The 27,927-nt window shown below is 37.5% G+C and overlaps 2 protein-coding genes across 2 annotated transcripts in view; both read right to left on the bottom strand.

The window, feature by feature from the left end:
* Window positions 1-27,927, bottom strand: part of LOC131538597 (uncharacterized) — a 98,504-nt gene that overhangs the window by 67,662 nt on the left and 2,915 nt on the right. The gene's annotated exons all lie outside the window — the stretch shown is intronic.
* LOC131538458 (uncharacterized) lies at window positions 56-27,927 on the bottom strand. The gene is made up of 7 exons (XM_058772334.1): window positions 27,352-27,927; window positions 25,896-26,066; window positions 25,622-25,792; window positions 10,642-10,701; window positions 6,418-6,464; window positions 167-425; window positions 56-74 (listed from the first exon to the last, which is right to left on the bottom strand). Exons 1-7 carry the CDS (start codon window positions 27,381-27,383, stop codon window positions 56-58), a joined length of 759 nt encoding a protein of 252 aa, XP_058628317.1. The 5' UTR covers window positions 27,384-27,927.

Genomic DNA, 27,927 nt, shown 5'->3' with positions numbered 1-27,927 from the left:
AGAGACGCTGTAGAAGGACAGAGTTCCTGCACTGTGATCCACATACACTCCTATTCTACTGCAGCTGCTGGGCTCTACAGAGAGAGCAGTCTCTATGTTATTGTGTCTGAATGAGAATGTGAAGGGAGAGCAGACCAAACTCCAGGACTGATCATTAGATCCAAACCTACACTCATCACCCCGTCCCTTCCTGCTGATGCTCTTATATGACACTGATACATACGCTTCACCTCCTCCCCGCTCCAGCTCCCAGTAACAGCGTCCACACACACTCTCTTCACACAACACCTGCTCAAACACATCAAATCTGTCTGGATGATCAGGATACGGCTGATCTGTGCTAGAGACAGTAATCTCTCTTTTGTCCTCAGACAGACTGAGGTGTTTATTCACTGTGTTCAGATCCAGAGTGAGCTGATGGGGATCTGATGAAGATAAAACACATCAGAATCAGGAATCACGAATGAATTCATAAATCAGGCACACAAACACATGATCTTTAATATAAGACTATAAAATCCTCCAAACCTGCACTAAACCTGTGTCACAGAACACTTTCTGATATATATTCTCATATATCTTATGTGTGTGTGTTTTAACAGTCTTTTATGAGAATATTATATAAGAGTGTTGAAATGTTCAGAGATCTCAAGACACACTGCTGAATGATTGACCTGGTCTCCTAGCAACACTGACAGCAGCTGTTGCCGAGTAACAGTAATGACTGTACTGGACTGAAACTGATGCTCAACCGTCTGAAATCCATTCATGTACATCATAAACACATATATGGCAGTGGCGAGCGGTGACTTTTTTAACCGGGTATGCTGAGTGCTAAGATTAAGACCCCCCCCCCATTTATTTTTTATTCCCAGTGAATAGGAGTTAAAACTCCCACCCCGATGACAATAATAGACCATGCAAAATACAAAAAATAAAATAAATAATAAAATAATAATAATATCTTTAAAATATTGCCAAGTAACGTTGCAAACAACAATAAAATCACAGAAGGACTTTAACTGTAAGCGACACAAGTATACGAAAAACAAAGGTATTGTTTCCTATTTTTTCCTGATGTTTGTTATTATTTCAAATTTTGTATACATTTTTATAAACTTTTTTTTAATTTATTTACTACTTAGGCATGTTGACAATTGGCATCAACATTGTCTATGACCAGATATGTTTTTTGTGGACTTTCAAAATTTGCTTTGCTTGAGAAAGCATGAAAATATAGTTATCATTTTTATTTTTATTTTTTTCATATGATTTCGTCGGGTTAGTTTTGCATCAAACACAATGTAATTTTTGGCAATCGAGATCTGGCAGCAAAAGTGCATTTTTCCACCTGGGCGAGCGCTTCGCGGACAGCTTACCCCGCTCATGAAATCAGCCGCATACCAGCTAAACACTGAGAACGCGTTACAATCCTGAGAGTCATAGCCACAGAGCGGAGGCGCCAAAGCTGCGGAGACCATTTTTTTTCCAAATAAATAATTTTACATACTTATTCAACACTTTATTAAGCTTTAAGTCACATCTCAAATGACAAGAGATCAACTTATAATCATGTTTATATTCATTAGCCCGTGAAATCATTCTCTCAGACGGCCTGGGTATGCGGCGCATTCGCAGCTTATATGGACGGAACGCCACTGATATATGGGGTCATTAATATTACGCTGTTACATGCACTCGTCTAAATGAACGTGATGTTTACGTCTGCTGCAAGGGTTTCCAGCACTTTCCATACACTTATTCATGCTTTATTATTCCTATTCATTCTCTTTTATTGTTTTACTCCTCCTCAATTTTGATTAATTAGCTATTAAGTGCTATTTACCTTTCTTATGTATGCTATAGCTTATTACAAATTGTAAATACTAATTTGTACAAATGATATTAAAATTTCTGTATGCCATTGTACAAAAAGACATCAAATAAAAATACATTAAAATAATAAATATTTTGGAGTGGCAAAGAGTTTCAGACTTTCTGTTGTTGTTTTTTTTGTTTGTTTTTAAAGTCTTTTTAAGTACTTAAAGCTCTGAAACAAAGGACGGCTTACTTTTTTTTTTTTGTTTTTTAAACATTTGCATGTATGAATATGATATTTTAACCAAAAATAAAACAAAGTTGACAACATTAAAGAAAATATATCCTGCAAAACAAATGGCGGAATTGTTTACATTTTTACTGATAACCAAGTATGAATATCAAACCAGAATTTAGAAGTAACATCTCAGTAAAAGAATAGATGATCAAGTGTTTCAGGAAAAGAATAAGAAAAAACACATGGGTCCACTTAAAATTTAAATCTTTTCTGTATAAAATCACTAACAGGGTAAATCCTAAACATAATTCTGTAATGTGTCTCCTTAACCTTTGGAGCAACTGTAAGATTTATCTCTTACTGAGGGTTCAACATCTCTCAGAAAATAGCAATGATAATCTCTTGTAGCTAAATTTAAATTCTTTATAAATAAGTTTGTTAATATACACTTATTATGGAAGAGATATATATTAGCCTCTATATTTCCCCTTCTCCCAAGACAGCTTATACAGCTGTTATTAAAATAGTTCAGTGTCGTATGTAATGAAAAAATAATTTTGTTTAGAAAAACGTTTGGAGCATTTTTTGTTCGTTAAATTTTTTTTGTACATTAACGACTAAGCGGCCAGCGGCAGACAGTGAGCTGATCATAGCCTATGTTTGATCAATTTAGCCTTCTCAAATCATCACGACTGGCCTAAAATAAAATCTACAAAACAGTTCAAGCATATCACAGTGTTAGTTGTTTATCAAATGATTTTATTGGTTTGGTAACAGCCCCAAATCTCTTATTCTAATTCAATTTATTGGTTAAATATACGAATTTGACGCAAAAGATAATGCACACTTCTAGAAAAAAAGGCTTTTAAAAGGAAAAATGCCCATAAAGGGTAAAAATAACTTTTGTTGGAAAATATTAATTTCTATCACTGCTGTGAACTGACCACGCAGAACATGAAGAATATAAAAACTTTAGGAGTCAGCTGTCCACGGTAGTTCTGCTGCACAATACACTCAGAAAAATATAGTCTGATTATCGTTATGGAAAAATCCCAGAAAATATCGAGATATAATTTTTCTCTATCGCACACCCTTATATTTAATTGCTTGTTTGGTACACATAGGCCTAATTCACTGATCATCGTAAAATAAGCTTTTATCTTAGAAATAGGTTCTCTCAATGACAACGAGGACATGACAAAAAATAGGTGAATCATATTTATGTAAGATTTTATTTATTTAGTCTATTTATTCATTGAAGGGGTCTGGTTAATATTGTGAAATATCATTGCAATTTAAAATAATTTCTATTTTAATATACTTAATATATTTAGTTCTGTGATGCAAAGCTAAATTTTTAGCATCATTACTCTAGTCTTCAGTGTCACATGATCCTTTAATGTACTGTCAACGTACCTTAAAGGAACACTCCACTTTTTTTGGAAATAGGCTCATTCTCCCCCAGAGTTAATAAGTTGAGTTTTACCGTTTTGGAATCCATTCAGCTGATCTCTGGATCTAGCGATAGCACTTTTAGCATAGCTTAGCATAGATCATTGAATCCGATTAGACCAGTAGCATCGCGTTCAAAAATGACCAAAGAGTTTCGATATTTGTCCTATTTAAAACTTGACTCTTCTGTAGTTATATCTTGTACTAAGACCGGCAGAAAATGAAAATTTGCGATTTTCTAGGCCGATTTGGCTAGGAACTATACTCTCATTCCGGCGTAATAATCAAGGAACTTTGCTGCCGTACCATGGCGCAGTGATATTACGTAGCGCCTGAAAGTAGTCCCCAGCTATATTATAACTAGGTACCTAGCTGGGGACTACTTTCAGGTGCTGCGTAATATCACTGCACCTGCTGTGCCATGTTACGGCAGCAAAGTTCCTTGATTATTACGCCGGACTGGGAGTATAGTTCTTAATCATATCAGCCTAGAAAATCACAACTTTTAATTTTCCGCCGGTCTTAGTACACGATATAACTACAGAAGAGTCAAGTTTTAAATAGGACAAATATCGAAACTCTTTGGTCATTTTTGAACGCGATGCTACTGGTCTAATCGGATTCAATGATCTATGCTAAGCTATGCTAAAAGTGCTATCGCCAGACCCAGAGATCAGCTGAATGGATTCCAAAACGGTAAAACTCAACTTATTAACTCTGGGGGAGAATGAGCCTATTTCCAAAAAAAGTGGAGTGTTCCTTTAAGGTACCAGCACAAAACATAGGCCACAGCAAAATATCATCTGATTATCATTATCAATAAAATCCCAGAAAATATCAAGATATAATTTTTTGTCAATATCTCACACCCCTAACCTCATGTTGTCCAAACCTGTATGATTGAGTTTCTTCAGTGGAACAGAGAAGGAAATGTTTAGCAGAATGTCAGGTCCAGTCATAGCCTGATGTTCATTGGTCCTCATTCATGAAACACGAGCAGAACGAATTTTTGTGTAAATCATTCACAAAGCCGTTCTGACGTAAACTTTTGAATTCATGAAAATGCTTGTATTTTCAAAATGTTAGTTGGTACGAAAGAAATGTACACCTGCTCCCTGCCGCGTGTAAATAGTGCGTAAAACATTCTGTGTTCTTTTTTGGCAAACTGATGACACTGATGATCACAATTTGATGCACTGCCATAATAATTACAAGTTCATTTGCCCTTGCTCTCTTAGGATTTTTTGTTTTGTTTTTGCAGCTGAGTTGTGTAAAATGCAGCGCTCGTCACTGTCACTATTTACCCAGCTGTAAATAGAGGAGGGGCGGGACAAATACCAACCAACCATCCTACTTGTAAAACGACTGCCTACAACAATGAAGAAGTCAATATTACTGGTTACTGCTTTTTTATATTTAGTACAATTCGTAAAAATGTGATACTAGTAATATGTTACTGCCGTGGCTATTCCACATCATAGCAACCAAAGCATCTCAGCTAGAAAAAACACCAAAGCATTCTCAAGCACCACCAGCTGGCCGTTTTCAGAAGAGCGCCTGACATTTTTTCAGCTGGCTAAAAACTCTTTGGTGGACACACACGTTATTGAATATTTATTGTTAGCCATATGCCCTATTAGTCTTTTTTGCATTTATGCAATATACTGGGGCCAAACCTGAGAAAGTAGACCAGAATATTCCACTGCGTTCCTGGACACGCTGTAATTCATAGGTAGTGATTATGCTAATTGTGTATGAGCGTGCATGAGCACCCTATTTACGAATGATTGGAATTCATTAACATACGCATGTTTAACTGTCAAATCAGACGTTTATGAAGCATTTGTAAATCCGGAGGAGAGTTTTCGGAAGGTCTGTTTTAAGCGCAAAATACTAAAAATTTACTCCTATATTTACAAATGTTTCATGAATGAGGCCCATTGTGTATATAAACGTGAATGGTGTCGCTGTCCGAGGTTAAGACTGGCCCTGACATTCTGCTAAACATCTCCCGTGTTCCAGGTTCAGTTCTGTTGTAAGATCCAGTACTCTTTAATCCCTCAGTCTTGCAAATGCAGCGTATTGTCAGGTTTGTGTGATGTTTATGGTCATGTAACTGTAAATCACACTGGTGTCAACTGTAAAATGAGCTGGACCCTAAAAATTCCAATCACGTCACAGGCAAGAGGCACAGCTCAAATGCCAAGAATACTACAGCCTGCGACAGAGTTGTTATTAATCATTTGTATTTATTCTTTATGTATTTGTGAATTAGTTAGCTTAAAATATTATTTTAGTGTTTAACTGAAGATTCTACAATAAAGGTCATGCCACACTGAGTCGGAGATTTTCGCACATTAAAAAATAAATACGACCTCACGTTGTGTCAATCATGTTTACACACAACCTCTGAAACTTTCGTCAAAAAAATTCAGATCAAGTTCGATTTTCTGCATTTTCACATCCATAACATGCATTTTGATAGGAAAGGATGAGGAATACAAAAAAAAAAAAAACGGGAAAAACGCACGCAAAAAAATTCGTGCAATGCCCATAAGATGTTTGTCGTTATGTTGTTAACACTATTTTTGCGTATTACACATTTTGTATTTTATTGTTTGCGTCAAATCAAGTTTAGATATTTTTTTTCTACAATATAACTGACAAATTACACTACATTACACTGTTTCATGTAAAGAAAGTATTCGTGTAACTAATGTAAAATTCTAAAAAACTAGGAAAGTTTGACTGTGTGGGGTCCTGAAATTGGTTTTCTGTAAGGGGTAGGTTTAGGGTTAGGGGATAGAAAATATTGTTTGGTCCGTATAAAATTCTATGGAAAGTCCCCACAGTTCACAAAAACAAACGTGTGCGTGTGTGTGTGTGTGTGTCTGTGTGTGTGAACCTACATTTGCGTAGTCCTGCTGTAATTCTGGATTCTCCTCCATGATCCACACTATAAAACATACACAGAGTCATATAATTATATTTTCGATTATGATCTTGGCTTCCAATGGTTATGAAAACAATATAATCAAGATAAAACAACATTTTAAACATTGCTTTAAACATACTAGCAAAATTCTAGATGTTAGAATTTTTAAAATTCTTAGAATCGCACTAGCATCAAGGTTGCCAGTACAGGTCTTCTCGGGTCCTAAAATCCGTACCTGACCCGAATCGACCCTAATTACCCGAACCTGACGTGCATAAATAATTTTTTTTTTAACTTGTTTGCTAGCACCCCCCATTTTGGGCCTCACGGCTGAAAATGACCTACCTAAATTAAAATAGTAACAGTTCCTGACAATAATGTGCTACACGCACAGTTTAGGTACCTTTGGAAAGAAGACCCTTTGGGCCTTACTATCCATCATCCAGAGTTGATAATGCTCAAAAAGATACAAAATTAATAAACACTGAAGTGCCTTGAAAAATGTTTTTTTCCCACACTGAATGTTTCTTTTTTTATTTCATATACAAATAAATGAAATAAGTTCTGGAGCAGTCCAGAAAAGTAATGGGTTGCAAGTCATTTGTGTAGCCAAGATTTTTACAAGCTCTTAGAGAAAGTCCGCGAGAGTGGGCGGGAGTGAACCTCACACAGAACACACCAAATCGATTTGATGACAGCGCCACCTATCGGTCAAACGTGATAAGCCTATAAATCATATTGTTATAGCTTTATATATGATTTTTCAGCCGTTTTGACTAAAAACATCCTAAAATGGCTTCAATTACTAATACGCAGGTTGCGGGAGCGGGCGGTCCTGGTCAGAAATTCAGCGGGAGCGGGTAAGTGCGGGTTTAAGAAAACAGTCCCGCGCAGGGCTCTACAGCAGTCTGCTCTGGACCAACAAAGCACTCATGAACAACTATCACAAAACAGAAAAATAGTTGTGGATCGTCCAGGGAATGACACACAGTATTAAGCAGGGCTTCAAGTTCTCCGGCACCGTGCGTGCAGCGTTTGGCAGCGTAAAAAAATAATCCGACATTTAAAAAAAAATGTTTAAAAAAAACACCCCTGCCTCATGTAGGGGAGTGCGATTATATATATCGTCTGCGATAGTATCGTAATTGTTGTTTTAACAATGTGCTATTTGACATTATCGAGTATTTTGCAAAAAAACATTCAAAACACACCTACAGAGCGCACACATTCATTACGTGAAATCTAGAATAGTGCGTGTGCGTAGAGTGTGTTCGACGGTGTTTCGTCGAACACACGAACACGACGGTGTTTCGTTCCTGAATTAATCAAGCGTTTAAATGATTCGGTTCAATCACAATGACTCAGTTACTAACAGTGATTTGCTGACACCTACTGGCAATTTTAATTTCACATTCAAAATATCTTTTATTATTTAAAGGTGCCATAGAATGGATTGATACAATATTTTAGATTGTTCTCTGATATCTATATAGAAGGTATGTGGCAAAAAAGGTAAGGGCAAAAAAATCTGTAGAAATGGTTTTACATGTGCATTTACAACCCTAGGATTTCTCCCTAGAATGAAATGATCTGTTATTACCTTATTTGGAAGGGTCATGAATAATAATGTGGAGCTCTGCACTGATTGGCTGTTTCACAGTGCGGCTCATTTCAGTAGCTCACACAGCAGGAAGGAAACACGAAAAATATATATTTCAATACTTTCTCTCGCAGTTATTTAATTGGGTAATTATACTGTAAATAAAATGCGGGCATCAGGGAGCCGCTATTAATATGCGGGGCACTGAATCTGCTTTCGAATGCACGATCGCTTTTTACTTTCACTTTCGAGATTTGCGATCGCATGTACTCTGTGTAAACTACAGCGGCAGTACTTACCACACATTTTACAAGATCAGATGCCTCTCAGTGGTGCTCAGGATCTGTAAATCATTTGCCATCATCCTCAGTCATCTCTCCTTACTCTGTTTATGTAAAGGGTGGCCATATGTGCCGTTCATACAGGACACGTCCTGGCCAGGATTTTAATATTGGCTAACACAATGCAAATATGTGCACGTGTTGGTTTGTTCGACTTGAAGTGTTGCTGCGCACTGATCAAAAAAGACACCAAGGCAGGTGCGAGAGCAATTCGAAAGCATAAGGAGCCATCTGCTCTGCTCTTTATAGCTCTCATGAATGTCACTCAACAATCTACCTGCACAGTGCAAACAGCCAAAACCTGGATATTTTAGGCAATACTGGCAAGGTTGCGTCCTGTGAAAATGGCCTGTATGGTCACCCTATTTATGTCAAGTCAAGTCACCTTTATTTATATGGCGCTTTTAACAATACAGATTGTGTCAAAGCACTTAACAGTATCAAATTGTAGGATAGAGTGTCAGTAATGTATAATAATAAGATTAAACACTCAATTTTCAGTTAAAGGCAGTTCATTATTGAATTCAGAGATGCCATTGTCTAGCTCGGTTTAGTTTAAATAGTATCTGTGAAATCAAATTGACGATAATCGCTAGAAATTAACTGAGCAAGCCAGAGGCGACAGCGGCAAGGAACCAAAACTCCCTCTGTGACAAAATGGAGAATAAAAAACCTTGGGAGAAACCAGGCTCATGTGGTACATGAAATGTACTGTAATGTAACAGGCTACCGCTAGCAAGAAGCTAACCATGTCCCTTTAGTGGCTTGCGTTATTTTATCAGAACGCTTTATTTGCTTTCCGTGCCTTTCTGAATACAGACACCAACCCATCCCTGCACTTCACATCCCCTGCACAGCCTGGAACTTAACATTTATTTCCATGGTCTGCCATTTTCGCTGATGTCCTCGCTTGTTTCTTCACAATACTTGCAGAACTTCTGATGATTCGACGGCTGGCCTAGAACATGGGCGGGTATATGCAAATGTTGGGGGCATAACTATTAGTGACATCACAGTTGGTGTTATGTTCTGATTCGCCTGTTTTTCAGTGGTCTTTTGCATTCACAAGTTTTACATAAGGAGGAGGAAACAATGGTGTTTGAGGCTCACGGTATGTCATTTCCATGTACAGAACTCTTATTATTCAACTATGCCAAGGTAAATACAGTTTTTCATTCTATGGCACCTTTAAATAATTTCAAATATTGGTATTTAATGTTTTGTTTAATATATAAAACCATGATTATGCATTTGTAATTGCAGGTTAAATGCATTCATGTTTTGCATTAAACAGTATGTATATGCATCTAAATGCCACTTTAGATGTGGCTTCTGTGTTTTCTCTACATTGCAAAGATGCATTTTGTTGATACTGTTTTAATTTGCTTGATAACAGCCCAAAAGTCTTATTATTCTAATTCACTGATTAACTGTAAGAATTTGACTCAAAAGATAATGGACACTTTTAGAAAAAAAATGGCTTTATACAGGTAAAAATGCCCATAAAATGTAAAAATCTATTTAAACTGATTGGAAAACATTAATTTCTATCAGTGTGAACTAACCACCACAAAGAATATGAAGAATATGAAAAACTTTAGGAGTCAGCTGTCCACGACAGTCCTTAAGGTACCAGCACAAAACATAGGCCACAGCAAAATATCATCTGATTATCATTATCAATAAAATCCCAGAAAATATCAAGATATAATTTTTTGTCAATATCTCACACCCCTAACCTCATGTTGTCCAAACCCGTATGACTGAGTTTCTTCAGTGGAACAGAGAAGGAAATGTTTAGCAGAATGTCAGGGCCAGTCATAGCCTGATGTTAATTGGGCCTCATTCATGAAACACGAGCAGAACGAATTTTTGTGTAAATCGTTCGTAAAGCCGTTCTGACGTAAACTTTTGCGTGAAAATGCTTGTATTTTCAAAACGTTAGTTGGTACGAAAGAAATGTACACCTGCTCCCTACCAGGTGTAAATGGTGCGTAAAAAAAAAACATTTTTTGTTTTGTTTTTGCAGCTGAGTTGATAACTGTAAAACGCAATGCTCGTCACTGTCACTATTTACCCAGCTGTAAATAGAGGAGGAGTCGGCAAATACCGACCAACCATCCTACTTGTAAAACGACTGCCTACAACAATGAAGAAGTCAATATTACTGGTTACTCCTTTTTTATATTTAGTACAATTCGTAAAAATTAGATAGTAGTAATATGTTACTGCCGTGGCTATTCCACATCAAAGCAACCAAAGCATCTCAGCTAGAAAAACACCACAGCCTTCCTCCGTCACCATACAGCCTGACAACCTACAGAAACACAGCAACAGTCCCAGACATTAGTTTGGCTGTCAGACATCACTAACACAGTCATTTATTTGTGCTGTTATTTTCTGTAGTTTCAGGCATAAGAGTAAAGTAATCAGAAACAGTTATACTCCATTAAAGTAAAAATGTACTGAAAAACAGGCACAAATTATTTCTACATTGTCACTAGACACACAGGGTTAACCTCCTGGGGTCGACAATGGCACTGTCACTTATTCACGCATTTTTTCCTGATGACAGCGAAAAGAACTTAAAATGCTCCGTTATTTAAGTGCAATACAAAGGGTTTACTTTTATTTGTGTACACTCACAATATCAACAAAACAGTGTGCTTTTGTGAAATAAAGAAAAAATACATGGTGTTCTTTCAGCCATCTCAGTCTCTGCGAATATCATTCTGAAATGCATCAATAAAATGAACTAAAACTCAGCTAATACTTGACATACAGACAAGCAGAATATATCTATGGAATGCTTGAAGTGGCTACTTTGAAATATGAAACTAACGCGAGGTACATTTTTTCTTGCCTGAGCTCATTATGGGGAAGTCAAGTCAAGTCTCCTAATGGATAGAGAGTCGGACTCGTAACCCAAAGTGAATAACCGGCGCTCTCTCCACCCTCAATACCACGACTGAGGTGCCCTTGAGCAAGGCCCCCAACTGCTCCCCGGGCGCCACAGCATAAATGGCTGCCCACTGCTCCCGGTGTGTGTTCACGGTGTGTGTGCACTTTGGATGGGATAAATGCAGAGCACTAATTCCGAGTATGGGTTACCATACTTGGCCACATGTCACGTCAGTTTCGCTTTCACTTTATCTGTAATGTGATAATGCACACAAACTGTTCAGATTATAATTATAATTATGTTTATATTATAAACACCCACACCGCCTCCATAAACAAAGTGTGAAGATTCATCAAGTTTATCTTAGCTACTTTTCATTTTTTGAAAAAGTGACGCTGAGAAGAATAAACCAGAATTTACCTCGGAAGAAGAACACAATGTGACGCACCATTTGATCCAGCAGAGGAGATAATTTCTGCTAAGTAATGTTTCTTATTTTCATTAGATAATGTGTTATTGTGACAGAAACTTGAACACCTTTACTAGTTGGACTTTTCCCAAACTGTAATTCCAGATTAAAATGTGTAAAATCAAGTGCAACATTGCATCTAAAAGTTGTACAATGCGAGGATGATTTTATAGTCTATATACTATAACAATAGATTAAATGAACTAATAATAATAAATAAATAAATACACACATATACAGGGTAAGTGTGCCGTGTGGGTGGGCTGGGTCTCTGGCTTAGGCTGCACCATACGTATCACTGTTTTAATGCATCACAAAATAGCTGAGGCATATACATGATTAAAAAAAACAAAAAAAAACATACAGGGCAAGTGGGCTGTGTGGGTGGGCTGGGTCCCTGACCTGGGCTGCACTACACGTCTCACTTTTTTAATGCATCTTAAACTAGCTGAGACATATATACATCCACACATTAAAAACATAATTAATTAGAAAATAAATAAATAGACAGCTGATGGCTGATGTTTGGGGAGACAGGGTGGCTCTGGGCCCTGTTGCCTAGCAGCATCCTTCCCTGGCACCCCCGTTGGGGTGTGACATGGGCTGGGGAATTAAGTTCTGATATGTCGTAGCCACGGTGGGATCGGAGGCACCCTCCCCCCCCAATTATTAAACATTTATTAATTTATAATCCAATACTAATATTATTAATATTATTATTTATACTTGCCCTCTTCGTTGTACTCCACCCTCCCCAGTTTTGATGAAATTATTATTTTTATTATTACTATCATTATGATTAACATTATTATAGTTATTATTGTTGCTAATAAAATTTGTTGTCTCTATTATTATTATTATTAGTCTTTATTTATTTCTATTTACATATTTATTTATTTATGTTTTTTTTTTTTACTCTACTTATATCTGTTATCAATCTATTATGATGCTATTTCAGTTGTATGCTTCCTTCCCCAACCCTAGATACAATGACACACACACAAACACACACACACACACACACACACACACACATGAATGCAAATACAGGAGTTAATCAGAACGGACTTGTAATGTTGGCCATCAGTATATTTGTTTGTCCAAGTGGTTCTACATTTTGGCACCTTGTAAATATTGTCACCTTCTAAACTCAGTGTTTTTTTTTTTTTTTTGTTTGTTTGTTTTTTCTTCTCTTTGTCATATATGTTAGACAGGCTTGAGTATTTTTTTAATAGTATTTTTATTAAAATTTTTGTAAACATAATATACACAACATTTACATTTACTAATATTAATACAGGGGGAAAATAATAATAAATAAATAGAAATGGATAAATAAATAACCAAACAAAACAGAAAATGTCCGCACATATGCAGTCACATATCTAATTGGAACTCTTGAAGAATATTATTTTCATCTTCCAGTCAAATTTCTTCCATATTTGACTTCTAATACACTTACGACGGCTGTCACATATATTTAACCACATCTCATCCTCAATTTTAGTATTTAACTCTAATTCCCAATTTCTTTTGGTATAAAATGAGTCATCAGATTTGTCTTGAATTAGTTTTCTATAAATATAGGCTACATGATTTTTAGTAGGTAAACCATGTTCAATAATATTAGCAAATCTCTTCCGACCTACTAAAGACACTATCCGATATAGAAGGAAGAAAAGCTGGGTTACCTTTAATAGTTATTGCACCTGATGAGGCTATTACTCCTCTAAGGGGCCGTTCACATATCGCGTCTTTTGCGCGCTCAAGTTCGTTATTTCAAATGTAGACGCGCGGTATGCGCGCTCATAATGGAAGCGACGCGGTCGCGACGCCGCAGCGGTGCGACGCTCATTTTCCAGGCGGCGTCCGCGCCGCATCGAGATAAAACACTCTCAACTTTTCAGAATGCCGCGCACCGCTGGTCATGTGACAAGAACCAACCAATCAGCTTCCTCACCTTTGCCGTTAATTTGAAACCTCAACAGAAAAATGGAGGAGCAGCTACACCCAAACAATGCAGCGTTTTTTACTTTTCTTCGTAAATAAATCTTGTAACAGAGTTACAGCAAGGGTTTTTCGGTGGTGGAAATCCATTGCTGAAATTTCCTTGTTGTAACGGAGAGTGCAGCTGATGGTTGCTTAGCAACGACAGACGCCTCCGGAGTGCAACCGCCAGAGCGCTTTGGAAAAAAGGAGAAAGCGGCGCGCCTAGCGTTTTCCACGCGTTTTTAGGCGCGATATGTGAATGGCCCCTAAATTATTTTTTATTCTATTTTTTTTTTTATTATTGTGGAACAAATTTTTACAGTATGCTGTATCCATATACGTATTTGTTTTCTTCAGTCCCTTTTGTGCTTGCAAATCCATGGATGGCAGAACTGTCAGAGAAACTCCAGGAAGTGAGTTCTGTTCTATACTGACCCATTCTGCCTCCTTATCAACACCAAGACAAGCTGAGCAGCCCAATAATAGTATCTAAAATTAGGAAGGTTCAACCCCCCAATCTTTATGGCTGTTTCATGGTCTGTTGAGGAAGTGCAGACGTTCCTCTCATTGATAGCCAAGGAACGGATCCAGCGAGAGCTTGATGGGGCAACGCGGAATGAAAATGTTTTTCAGGAGTCACGGCAGGAGGGACGGCGCAACTATAATGAAATGTGAATAATCCCGCCCACTCTAAAGCGGTATACAATAGTTCCTACTCATCACCTTCCTTCCCCTCACCCATCTTTCCCTTCACTCAGCTCACTCAGAATGGTCAATAGTATAATGTATGTTCTACATTAATGCAAGTGTTCGTAGCAAATTAGCTTAAAAGGGAATTGTATATAAATAATTACAATTAATTATGATTAGTTACAATTATTTATATCGACTGACAGTAATAACTTTAGCAGAATTAAATTGCCATCAACTGATCTGTTTGTCCAGTGACCATTCAGTGTAAGTTCATATCAACTCTAAGAAAGGATATTTTCATAAGTATTAATGCATTAGAGCATGTAGTAAGGATCGAAAATCGTAAAGGGACTTTAATTTGCAAGGCAGAACCAGAAACTCATGTAATTTGTGCACACAACTTTTAATAACTAAATGCTAACACACATAACTAATCTAAACAAACAAACAAACACACATACACTCACACGCATATACAAAAGGGGAGATAAAGTGGATGAATGAAGCCATTAGAGGAGATAGAATGCAGTTATGGAAAGACTCAGTTAACCACCTGAGTAAAACCATCAGCGCCATTTATAATGGGGTCTATAGCTTATACTAAACCTCTGTTTAGTTTAGTTAGATGTACCATACTTGCACTTCCATGGCTGTTGGCGCGTGTCTGGAATGCAGTCTCGGATGAAAAGTCTTGATGGTTTCAAGGTTTTGAACTCACGATCACATTCTTCCGGGCTGAAGAGTGATGAATTCCAAAGATGTTATTCTGGCTCTGAGGTCCGAGGAGCTTTGGTTGAATGGAAAGTCAAGGCCGCAAGGCCTGGCGCAAAACTTAAGGTTCCAGAAGAATTCAAGCTCACATCCTTCTAGGATCTAACAGAACCGCAGACTGAGATATGTTGGAGCCCACCGGGCACGCCGTTACCGGCTCAGGCTCTCCACACGGGCAGCAATCCGGAGATTTAGCAGAAGAGCTTTTTCAGAAGAGAGCGCGAAGGCAGAACTGTGCGTGAGCCCTTTAAGGTCTGCGAAGAGTCACCCCTCTCAGAATGGGCTTGACCAATGAGAAAGGCTGAATTTCCAAGCGGGAGTTTGGAAATACTGGGGGGTTTTATGACCCTTTGTCTGAGAGCATGGTAATTTGCAAAAGGGTTGGATTGGAAGTTGATATACAAACTATTAAAGATTCTTAAGACACTAATATGTTGCATAGGTATCAACATGTAATATTCACTCTCAATTAGATCATCCGAAGACGAATTGATAGAGACCAGACATGGTATGAGTTAAAATGATATTAACAAGTGATCTATCATAAGCATGCATAAAACGGTATACAATACACAAAAACATATACAAGAACAGTAATAATATACACAGTGACCTGAATGATATGTATGTTCGTTCAAAGAAAGGTTTTTCTATGAATTAATTAAAGAGTCCATTTTTATGGCATAATGTCTTTCCTATAGGAAAGAGGTAGTGAGATGCTCTGCATTTGCATTCCTTTGAGCAATAAAACTAGTGTTATCTGATGGGTTGCCATGGAACCAGGGGCCTGAAGTCAGTGCCAGTAGGACTGTCAAGGAGTATGTGTATTGGGTGAGGGGTCTGTGACTATTTGTTAATCTAATAACTAATTGATTTGTTAAATCAAATGCAAAATTGTGTGTCTGATTGGTCCAAATGCCACAATTATTAACAGCCATGTTTGGTATCGTTTGAATTGTCTTTGTGCATCTGGTGCAATGGTTTCATTCTTACAAGAAGTAAATTAAAAGGTAATACAGATCCTAAGAGTTTAGAGATATTTTGCTCACTGTAGAGGATATGCATTTCTCAGTGTCTTTCATGCAAATTACCATCTGTGTCCCAATGGTGTTAACACGTCTAGGCCTTGATCAATGCAAATTCTAATTGTTAGTTCCTGACTCCATTTTGGAGGATGTTCTCTTGGTCTGAGGTTAAGGAAATGTTGCAAGAGGATTGGGCATTCTGTAGCCGGAATGAGCCTGTGGTATGAAGTGTGTTTACACACTTCATACTATGAATTTTTCTAAAGTCAGATATGCATCTTTTACTTTTAGAATTATCTTTGAGAATTTTGATGTCTTGTATTGATTTGGTATTTTTTTAATTGGCTGTATAATTGGCATAATGCATATTTACCTGACTGATAATAAATTATTACATTTTATTTTATTCTGACTTAATCTACTTGAGAAAATAATTTCAGAGTAAGTTGAAGGCATATGTTACTTCAAATCTGCGTCCAGGGTTAAGTACATACTAGATCTCAGGTTAGATGGAGCATGGGGTACATCAGATGCTATCTTAGATTTCTGACTAACTACTTGCTTTAGTTAAAGGGATAATTCACCCAAAAAGATAATTTTGTGTTTATCTGCTTACCCTAAGGGCATCTAAGATGTAGGTGACTTTGTTTAGACTGACTAGAACACAAACGAAGATTTTTAACTCAAACTGTTGAAGTCTGTCAGTCATATAATGGAAGTCAATGGGCTCCATGGCTTTGAGAGTAAAAAAAAAAAAGAAAACACATACAGACAAAACCAAATTAAACCCTGCGGCTCATGATGATGCATTGAGGTATTAAGACACGAAACAATCAGTCTTTGCAAGAAACTGAACAGTATTTATATAATTTTTACCTCTGATCCACCGCACAGTCCAACTGTCCTGAACGCGTTCACACAACAGCCGGCGTGTGACGCATCTTATTCTTCTTCTTGCTTTACGGCAGATCACAGACTTATAAGTGCATTACCGCCACCTATCTTAATATGTTTTTGAATTCTGAGGCATCAGTGTTTACAATGTAACATGATGCATGTTAGTCTATGAATGTTTAGACCAGTGTTTACTGTGAAATACTCTGTTTGCAAATATCTGCTTAAATGTATATGTCTATAATGTGCTCTACTATAATAATTTAGTTTCTCTGACATAAAATGTCATTTTTGTACTGTATGATAATACAGGTGCATCTCAAATGTAGAAAAGATCATTTATTTCAGTAATTCATCTCAAATTGTGAAACTCGTGTATTAAATAAATTCAGTGCACACAGACTGAAGTAGTTCAAGTCTTTGGTTCTTTTAATTGTGATGATTTTGACTCACATTTAACAAAAACCCACCAATTCACTATCTCAACAAATTAGAATATGGTGATCAGCTAATCAACTCAAAACACCTGCAAAGGTTTCCTGAGCCTTCAAAATGGTCTCTCAGTTTGATTCACTAGGCTACACAATCATGGAGAAGACTGCTGATCTGAGTCAGTTAACTTGAGTGGAAGGAAAAAGTGTGGAAGAAAAAGATGCACAACTAACTGAGAGAACCGCATCCTTATGAGGATTGTCAAGCAAAATCAAGAATTTGGGTGAACTTCAGAAGGAATGGACTGAGGCTGGGGTCAAGGCATCAAGAGCCACCACACACAGACGTGTCAAGGAATTTGGCTACAGTTGTCGTATTCCTCTTGTTAAGCCACTCCTGAACCACAGACAACGTCAGAAGCATCTTACCTGGGTTAAGAAGAAGAAGAACTGGACTGTTGCCCAGTGGTCCAAAGTCCTCTATGAGAGCAAGTTTTGCATTTCATTTGGAAACCAAGGTCCTAGAGTCTGGAGGAAGGGTGGAGAAGCTCATAGCCCAAGTTGCTTGAAGTCCAGTGTTAAGTTTCCACAGTCTGTGATGATTTGGGGTGCAATGTCATCTGCTGGTGTTGGTCCATTTTGTTTTTTGAAAACCAAAGTCACTGCACCCGTTTACCAAGAAATTTTGGAGCACTTCATGCTTCCTTCTGCTGACCAGCTTTTTCCAGCAGGATTTGGCACCTGCCCACACTGCCAAAACCACCAAAAGTTGGTTAAATGACCATGGTGTTGGTGTGCTTGACTGGCCAGCAAACTCACCAGACCTGGTATTGTCAAGAGGAAAATGAGAAACAAGAGACCAACAAATGCAGATGAATCTTAACAAATTAGAATACTTCATTAGACCAATAATAAAAACATTTTTAGTGAATTGTTGCCTTCTGGAAAGTATGTTCATTACTGTATATGTACTCAATACTTGGTAGGGGTTCCTTTTGCTTTAATTACTGCCTCAATTCGGCGTGGCATGAAGGTGATCAGTTTGTGGCACTGCTGAGGTGGTATGGAAGCCCAGGTTTCTTTGACAGTAGCCTTCAGCTCAGCTGCATTTTTTGGTCTCTTGTTTCTCATTTTCCTCTTGACAAGGTTCAGGTCTGTTGAGTTTGCTGTTTGAGTTTCACAATTAAAAGAATCAAAGACTTAAACTACTTCAGTCTGTGTGCATTGAATTTATTTAATACACAAGTTTCACAATTTGAGTTGAATTACTGAAATAAATTAACTTTTCCACGACATTCAAATTTATTGAGATGCACCTGTATATACAAAGCCTGTGTATGTCTATGACTACAAAATCATGTTTTTTTTTTTTTTTTTGTTATGAATGGGCAATATTAGTGATTGCTAATTTAGTAATAGAGTTACTCCTGATATCAACATTGTCACTGGCAGGGACGGACTGGGAGTAAAAAACGGCCCTGGATTTTCTTCCAAATAGGCCCACCACAACTACAAACAACCGCTACTATCTCACAACATTACAGCAATCAATTTATAGCATTTATGGCAAATAACATCAAAAAACCCATGGTGACCCTGCTGAAAAAAACAATAGAAACCATCACAGAAATTCTTATGGTTTCCCCTACAAATACTGAACACTTCTGGTGTGACTTTAAATGCAGACCTTGAGCCAAAAACTCATCACCAAACACCAATGACATGTACATAAGGGTACTGTCATTTTAAACACGTCCCAAACTGTTGCAACAGTAATGGAAATACAATTTTAAAATACATGAATTATGTTTCCATCTTTGTTGCCAGTTTTGTTAGTGCCTTTTTCTGTTCTAAAGAACACTTTTGTCTTTATAGTGTCTATGCAAGTCATTGGAGCTTTTGGCTCAAGGTCTGCATTTAAAGTCACACCAGAGGTGTTCAGCTTGGATTAGGACTTGGCTTTCTGCAGACCAAGTTCTTCCACGCTGACTGAATCAATCATGTCTTTTTTAACCTTGCCTTATACATAGAGGCACTGTCATGTTAGAATAGAAAAGAGTCCTGTCCAAATGCTGTCCTGTAGCTCAAATAGTAGAGCATGGCGCTAGCAACGCCAAGATGATGGGTTCGATTCCCAGGGAAAGCAAGAGCTGATCAAATGTAAAAACTGTAACTTGAATGCAATGTAAGTCGCTTTGGATAAAAGCGACTGCTAAATGCATAAATGTAAATGTAAATGTAAATGTTGCTATGAAATTAGAAGCACACAATTCCGTAGAATATCATTATATGCTTTAACATTAAGATTTGTACTCATAGAAATTACTAAAGTAGTCAAACATGTTCATTAGAAGGGGTGACCCAATACTTTTGGCAATATAGTGTATCTGTGTGTGTGTCTTGTTAATCGGAGCAATCACCTTATAGTCAACTTCATTTACTCTATTTTCTAACTCAGTATCTCTCAAGCGTAACCTGTTGTCGAATCGCTGCTGTCTCTTTATGAATGAATGGAATATTCATGTCAGACAATGCAGAGTGATAAATAGCAGTGGACACTCGGACTAGGGTTGTCCTGGGATTTTACTATAGTGCTATAGGCTACATGCTGTGTATAGTGAGAGAGACGGGCAAAGGTAACCTGATGTAACTTCACTTTTTTTCCTTTTTTAGCTTCTCCCAACCGCCTTTATCTTCATGTTTTTTGCTTGCCATCACAATCCCTCTCTCTTTCGCATCAGTTTCAGTTTATTATAAGCAAAAATAAGATTGCATTAGCGTCCCCTTTTGTCGGCCATCAACTTCACTTAATTTGATACTTTTTCTTTGATGATTAACCAGCCAGGCTGATGGCTGTCTGACTTCTCCAGAACATCCAGATGGACAGTCCGCCCCTGCTCACTGCTTTATTTATTTATTAGTGATGAGATACCTGCAGCACAGGTGAGTCCTGCAGATTTTCTCATGACTCTTTTCAAACTGTTTTTCTCTGAGAGCACTGTACCAACATCAGATGTTCAACTACACTGGGCTGCTGTTCTACATTAATATGGTAAAATAAGCTCCATGACTACTGATGATGGGACTGTTTTTGTTTTATTTTCTTCTTGATTGCATGAAAAAAAGCAGCAAACACTTTGGAAAAATCAGGTAGGGTTGACATGTTTCTACATTTGAAAAGTATCTTTTTTTTAGGAATGGCACAAAGATGTGTTGCTGTTCAAGTCTCTGTGTTTAGATCATTGTGCTCAATAATTTGGGAACACTTCCCAAAAACACCCAATGTACTTGTTACATCGTAAGAAGAATGGCATCTATGCTAATATTAGTCTGTTTCTTTCTTATTCCGAGGTCACTGTAGCCACCCAGATCCTGACTGTATCCAGATCAGATGGTGGATCAGCACCTAGAGATGACCTCTACAGCCCTGAACGTCAGCGGACACCAGGACAACTAGATGAGCCCCAGAGACAGATCCCCAGTGAGGACCCTGTCTCCTAGACAGCCATCATGACAAGACCACAGGAACCAGATGAGTCCTTTGCACAATCTGACTCTGCTGCAGCATTTCGACACATTATTTCCCCGTCTAAATACTTTAAAGCTGATATAAAGCCACCCAACTTTATATCAAGCTGATGTAAAGCTGCTTTGACACCATTTGCATTGTTAAAAGCACTATACAAATAATAGTGACTTGACTTGCCTTAATCTGTCTTTGACCTTCATTATGAATATGTTGATTATACTGTGTTGGATACTGTTGGATTACAAATGTATAAAATGATAAATCTAGGTTCCAATGTAATAGTATATAAACTGAAAAAGTACCTAACATTGTGTTTTACATTTTGAGGTAAAGATGATGACATTCTAAGAAGATGAAGTCAGGCAGCCCAGGTGTCTGAGACATTAACCTTTTGTCTTTATGCACTTCCTGACCATTGGGCAGGGTCCTAAGTTAAAGGTGAATGCTAAGCTCAAGGCACAGCTGTGCCTTTGTCTCTATGATAATGTGAAGGTATGGGCGATACTGTCAGGCTGATTGGATTAGCACCTATGCATTTGAATGACACTGTTATGCTGATGAGGTCAGGGCTGGGGAAATTCTGGTAATGGGCTGATTCCTGTACTGTATTTGCATGCTTTGTTTAGAATGTCTCCACCTCTTTGTATTCCATCCCCTTGAAAGGTATAAACTCTACTGTGCTGAGCTATAGTCAGACTTAGATGACTGCAGCGATGCACAGCGAGTTCTCAATAAAGAGTAACTTCTGCTTGAAAGATATCCCAATGCCTCCTGGTCTCTATTGTAGGAGGAAAAAGTCTCCTACAATACAAATAATCAAAACCCCCATTATTTTACTCTCCTCACATTTTTTGTTACCAGCTTCACACACACATTACTGACTGATGGCTCATTATGGGAGGCCTTTTGTCTCTCAGGTGTAAATCACTAAATATTCATGGACATTGTCACTCACATTGTCAAATTAATATGTTCATTAAAAAATAAAAAAAATTAAAACTTGTTACAGTTTATTGTTATTATGTAAGTGAAATATGTAAGGAAAAAATTATGACAGGCTGTTGAATTATTAGATAAATAATGCACACTCGAGGTGGTGATGTGGCCATGATGTGAAGCAGAGTTATATACTATTACACCTCAGGTGTGCATTATTTTCTAATAAATCAATGACCCAGGGTCAATTATTCCGCTTATACTATGGTTACCACACCTCAAGACGTCGAGCAGATGATACATTTCAAGGCATTAGGCCAGATTTTGTCCTTAAAACACTATTGTGACTAGGATTCATTTTTTTCCGGATCTGATCCAATGCCTCCATCGTTAAATCTAAATCGACATTTTTGACCTAGTAATGGAGGACAGAGCCGTTGTCAGCAGACTAATGAAGTTAAAAATTAAGTTATTAGACAGACAGAGAGAGAGAGAGAGAGCGCGTGTGTATTACCTCTATGAGTCTGTGTGTCTCTCATCAGTGTTTGGCTGCAGCATCTCTACTACCAGTAAAACTTTATGGTAACACTTTAGAATACGGAACACTTATTCACTATTAACTATGACTTTTCCCTCAATAAATTCCTAATATGCTGCTTATTAATAGTAAGGTTTACAACTTTACATTCATTTTCTTCAAGAACAGCGCCGTTGTTACTTCACTTGTGAGAAATGTGATCTAGCTTTTAAGTTGCTAAACTATTTTACTGATAAAATCATCAGAGTAGTGCTAACAATGTTAGCGTGTGTGTGTTTCCGTACTATAGGTGTGTACGTCTGTAAGGGAGAGAGAGCGAGAGAAATGGAATATGTGCTTTCTGTACATAATAAAACATAATTTTGTGGCAAAAACATGGAAATAATCTGAAGTTTGAAGCCTATTGTTTACTGTATTTAATTGTTTGGCCAATGTCATTGTGATTTTTATCACAGCATGTCACAACAACAGTGTTGCCAAGTCCACGCTTTTCCCGTGGAATTGAGTCACTTTAACTCTGTCCCCGGAAATGTCTCTGTTTTACAGCACATCCAAAAAAAAACAGTAAATACATGGAAAAGCCCGATCGACATAGCCTGCAGAGTACCAGAGCAATCATGTAGAGATTATTTTCACCAGCAGAGGGTACTGCGAGCTACACTGATTACTTGGTAATGCTCCGCTGTTTTAGTGAGTAAGAATTTACGACGTGACATGAGAAAGCATTATCAAATATCAAAAGAGTCAAAGTTGTCAGGGTCAAGGTTAAACTGCTCATGTTAAATGAAAATAGCTTAATACTATGTGTATGTACTATATAACAGGAAGCAGGATTGCAGGATAAACATTCCTATTAAGTTCCGTCATCACAACAGAATTCCTACACTTTTCTACCACGTGAGTGAAAGTATGCAGAAATATGGACAAATAAAAATGATATTCATCGAAACAATTACACTTGCAACTATTACATTTGCAGAAAGGACATCTTTGCTCAAAATGAGCCAAAAATACAAAATAAGAAGCTTAATTAAGGATAGTGAAGGTCCATTTCCAAAAGCAAGTTTAAATTACTGGTTGTAATGACTATATATAGTTTGTGAAAATTTAAATATTGAATGCAATTAGAAAATGTTAAAAATGTTGAATACAGTATATTTAGACACTAACTAACACTTGATGGCTGCTCTGCCAATTCTTCATCATCAGTTAGGAACCTAGGTGTGCTATTTGATAGCAATCTTTCCTTTGAAAAACATGTTTCTAGCATTTGTAAAACCACATTTTTTCATCTTAAACATATGAATGAATGAATGAATGAATGAATGAGGCATTTATATAGCGCTTTAATGTGTATTGCAATACAATATGTGGGGGTCTCTCCTCAACCACCACCAGTGTGCAGCATCCACTTGGATGATGCGACGGCGGCCACAGGACAACGGCGCCAGTGCGCTCACCACACACCAGCTACAGGTGGAGAGGAGAGAGAGAGTCATGGAGCCAATCAAGTGGATGGGGACTATTGGGAAGCCATGATTGACAAGGGCCAGTGGAGGGAATTTGGCCAGGACACCGGGGTTACACCCCTACTCTTTACGATGAGTGTCATGGGATTTTTAATGACCACAGAGAGTCAGGACCTCGGTTTAATGTCTCATCCGAAAGACGGTGCTTTTTTACAGTATAGTGTCCCCGTCAATATACTGGGGCGTTAGGACCCACACAGACCACAGGGTGAGCACCCCCTGCTGGCCTCACTAACACCTCTTCCAACAGCAACCTAGTTTTCCCAGGAGGTCTCCCATCCAGGTACTGACCAGGCTCAGCCCTGCTTAGCTTCCATTGGCTGCAGGGTGATATGGCTGTGGATAATATATCTAAATTTGTGACCTATGCTCTCAATATCAAATGCAGAAATGTTATTTCATGCGTTCATGACCTTGAGGCTAGATTATTGTAAAGCTTTATTGGTTGGTTGTTCTGCACGATTAATAAACAAACTCCAGCTGGTCCAAAATGCAGCAGCTAGAGTTCTTACTAGAACCAGGAAGTATGACCATATTAGCCCAGTTCTGTCAACACTGCACTGGCTCCCTATTAAACATCGCATAGATTCTAAGATCTTGTTAATTACTTAGGTGCCAAACCATTCAGGGCTTTATAAGTAATTGAGCAAGCTCTTATCGCATTATAATCCTTCACTTCTGCTGCGTTCTCAAAACTCTGGCCATTTGATAAAATCTAGAATATCAAAATCAACTGCGGGCGTCAGATCCTTTTCCTATTTAGCGCCCAAACTCTGGAACAATCTACCTAACACTGTTCGGGAGGCAGACACACTCTGTCAAGTTTAAATTTAGATTAAAAACCCATCTCTTTAACCTGGCTTACACATTACACACTAATACACTTCTAATATTCAAATCCGTTAAAGGATTTTCAGCACCTAGAGATGACCTCTACAGCCCTGAATGTCAGTGGAGATCAGGACAAATAGATGTGCCCCTGAGACTGATCCCCCCCCGAAGACCTCATTACTTAGATGGCCATTGGGACAAGACCACAGGAACCTGATGAGTCCTATGCACAATCTGACTCGGCTGCAGTTGTAATTGAGTCCTCTGCACAATCTGACTCGGCTGCAGTTGGAATTGAGTCCTCTGCACAATCTGACTCGGCTGCAGTTGGAATGGAGTCCTCTGACTACTGGATTCCTCTGGCCAGAGGAGAACGACACACTATTTCCCCATTTAATTCTGTAAAGCTTCTTTGACACAATTTGCATTGTAAAAAGCACTGTATAAATAATGGTAACTTGACTTGACTGTTATTTTTCATATGTTTTTATATTTGTTATATTTTTGTAGCGTTATTCAAATTTCTCTGAATGTAATAGTGTTTTGATCATTTTGCTATTAACAATGATTAATATTCAATATTTTTCAAAGTGGACTATTTTTCCATATAATTTTTTGTGTTAATGAATAAGGTGTCATGCTTCACTCTCAAACTAAATGTGGTAGTATGTTGTTAATAATTTTATGGAAAACAATTTACCTCAGTATCTCCAGCTTACAGTTTCTCTTCAGTCCGTGAGAAAGCAGCTTCACACCTGAATCCTGCAGGTCATTGTTACTCAGGTCCAGCTCTATCAGACGGGAGTTTGAGGATTGTAAAACTGATGACAAACTCTCACAGGACTGAACAGTGAGATTACATATGGAAAACCTGAATGAGAAAAACAGTAATTGCACACAGAATAAATCTTAGCAATGTGATTTTTAATGATTAATGAAAAAAACAAATTGAATGAAAGTGTTTGAAATCAGACCTCAGTATCTCCAGCTTACAGTTTCTCTTCAGTCCGTGAGAAAGCAGCTTCACACCTGAATCCTGCAGGTCATTGTTACTCAGGTCCAGCTCTCTCAGACAGGAGTTTGAGGATTGTAGAGCTGATGACAAACACTCACAAGACTGAGCAGTGATACTACAGCCATATAGCCTGTGAAGAGAACAAAACAAACAGCCATATTAATGTGTTTATCAGGTTTATAATCTGGACTGCATGTTTGTCCTAAATACAACATAAGCATTAAAATGGTGGACATTAACCCTCTGGGGTCTGAGGGTGTTTTGGGGGCCTGGAGAAGTTTTGACATGCCCTGACATTTGTGCTTTTTTCAGTTGCTTATAAATATATAAATGGCTAAAGTCTAATAACACTGTAAACAGCACAAACTGGGTTACAGTAATATGTTAGCAGCATTTATTTACATGATTGTGTTTTTGAGAAAGAAACATTTATGCGTGGTTAGTGAAAAACTACAAATTTGAAGTCACTGAAATAAACATTTGTTTACAAGACTTTTGAGAACTGGATCTTGTACCCTAGTGTTTTTGCTTCAAAATGAAATGAAAATCATCTTGTTTACTTGCTCACAGAAAACAATATATTGATTTAAATTTTCTAAGACAATTTTTGAGTAGAAAGGGTCTATGCGAGAAGGCGTCAACCTTCACATTCACACCTGAGAAGACAAAGGCCCGCATAATGAGCTGCATAATGAGCTTCATAATGAGCCATTCAAGCAGGTATGTGACTGAGAGGGAAGAGTTATAAGAAAGAATGAGGACAAAATAAATTTAGATATTTTTTGTTTGTAGTTTATTAAGAATATATTTAGCTATCACACAAAACAACTTGAGATTCACTTGCGAGTGCAGTTAAACAGTTTATTAGGAACAATCAAAGCTGTCTTTCAAAGCTGACTTTTTAGCATCATTACTCCAGTCACATGATCCTTCAGAAATCATTCTAATATTCTGATTTGCTGCTCAAAAAACATTTATAATAATAATAATAATACTAATTATTATTATTATCATCATGTTGAAAAGAGCTGAGGTTTTGCAGGTTTTTTTGATGAAAAGAAAGTTCAGAAGAACAGCATTGTAACATGATAAATGTCTTTATCATCACTTGTGTGCTAAATAAAAGTTTTAATTTATATATATATATATACATACTGACTCCAAGCGTTTGAATGGTATAGTGTATATTGTTACACTTGGAGTAAGACTGGAGTAATGATGCTGAAAATGTAGCTTTGATCACAGGAATAAATTACATTTTAAAATATATTCAAACAGAAAGCAGTTATTTTAAATAATAAAAATATTTCACAATATTACTGCTTTAGCAAATACAACTTTATGTATTTTGGATCAAATAAATGCAGGCTTGGTGAGCAGAAGAGAATTCTTTACAAAAACATTAAAAATCTTACTGTTCAAAAAGTTTGGCCTGGTAGTGTGTCATTCTTGCAACAGATTCTGTCCAACAGGTGAAGCACGTAAATCATACCTGATATTTACGTGTTTTATTTAAGTGTTTCTTCTACTTTCCATGGATTCATGAAGAAAAAAAACATAATCAGTAGTCTAGGAGCTTGTTGTACCATAGAATATCAGTGTAGTTGAACATTTGACAGAGAAGGCAGAAAGCGCACCCTGTTTGTTTTCTTTATTCTTCAAAAGCACAAAGTTTAGTTGTTATTATGAGTGTATACAAATAAAAGTAGACCCCTTACAGATTCGAATGGTGTATTGCTCTTATCTGTACGATCAAAAATGGCAAAGTAATTCAAGCTCATTTCGGCCTTATCAGGAAAATCTGCCACAAAACGCGTATCCGCGTTTGTCGACCCCAGAGGGTTAAAAATACATTAACCCTCTGGGGTCTAAGGTCATTTTGAAGCCCTTGAGATGTTTTGACATGCCCTGATATTTGTGCTTATTTCAGCTACTTAAAACATATTATTGACCAACATGTAATTTTTTTTTGTATTCAGCACAAACTGTGC

Source organism: Onychostoma macrolepis, chromosome 04 (assembly GCF_012432095.1).
Source record: "Onychostoma macrolepis isolate SWU-2019 chromosome 04, ASM1243209v1, whole genome shotgun sequence".
NCBI classification, from domain to species: Eukaryota; Metazoa; Chordata; class Actinopteri; order Cypriniformes; family Cyprinidae; genus Onychostoma; species Onychostoma macrolepis.
Note: the sequence above shows the minus strand (reverse complement) of the source record. Positions and strands in the feature narration are given on the sequence as shown.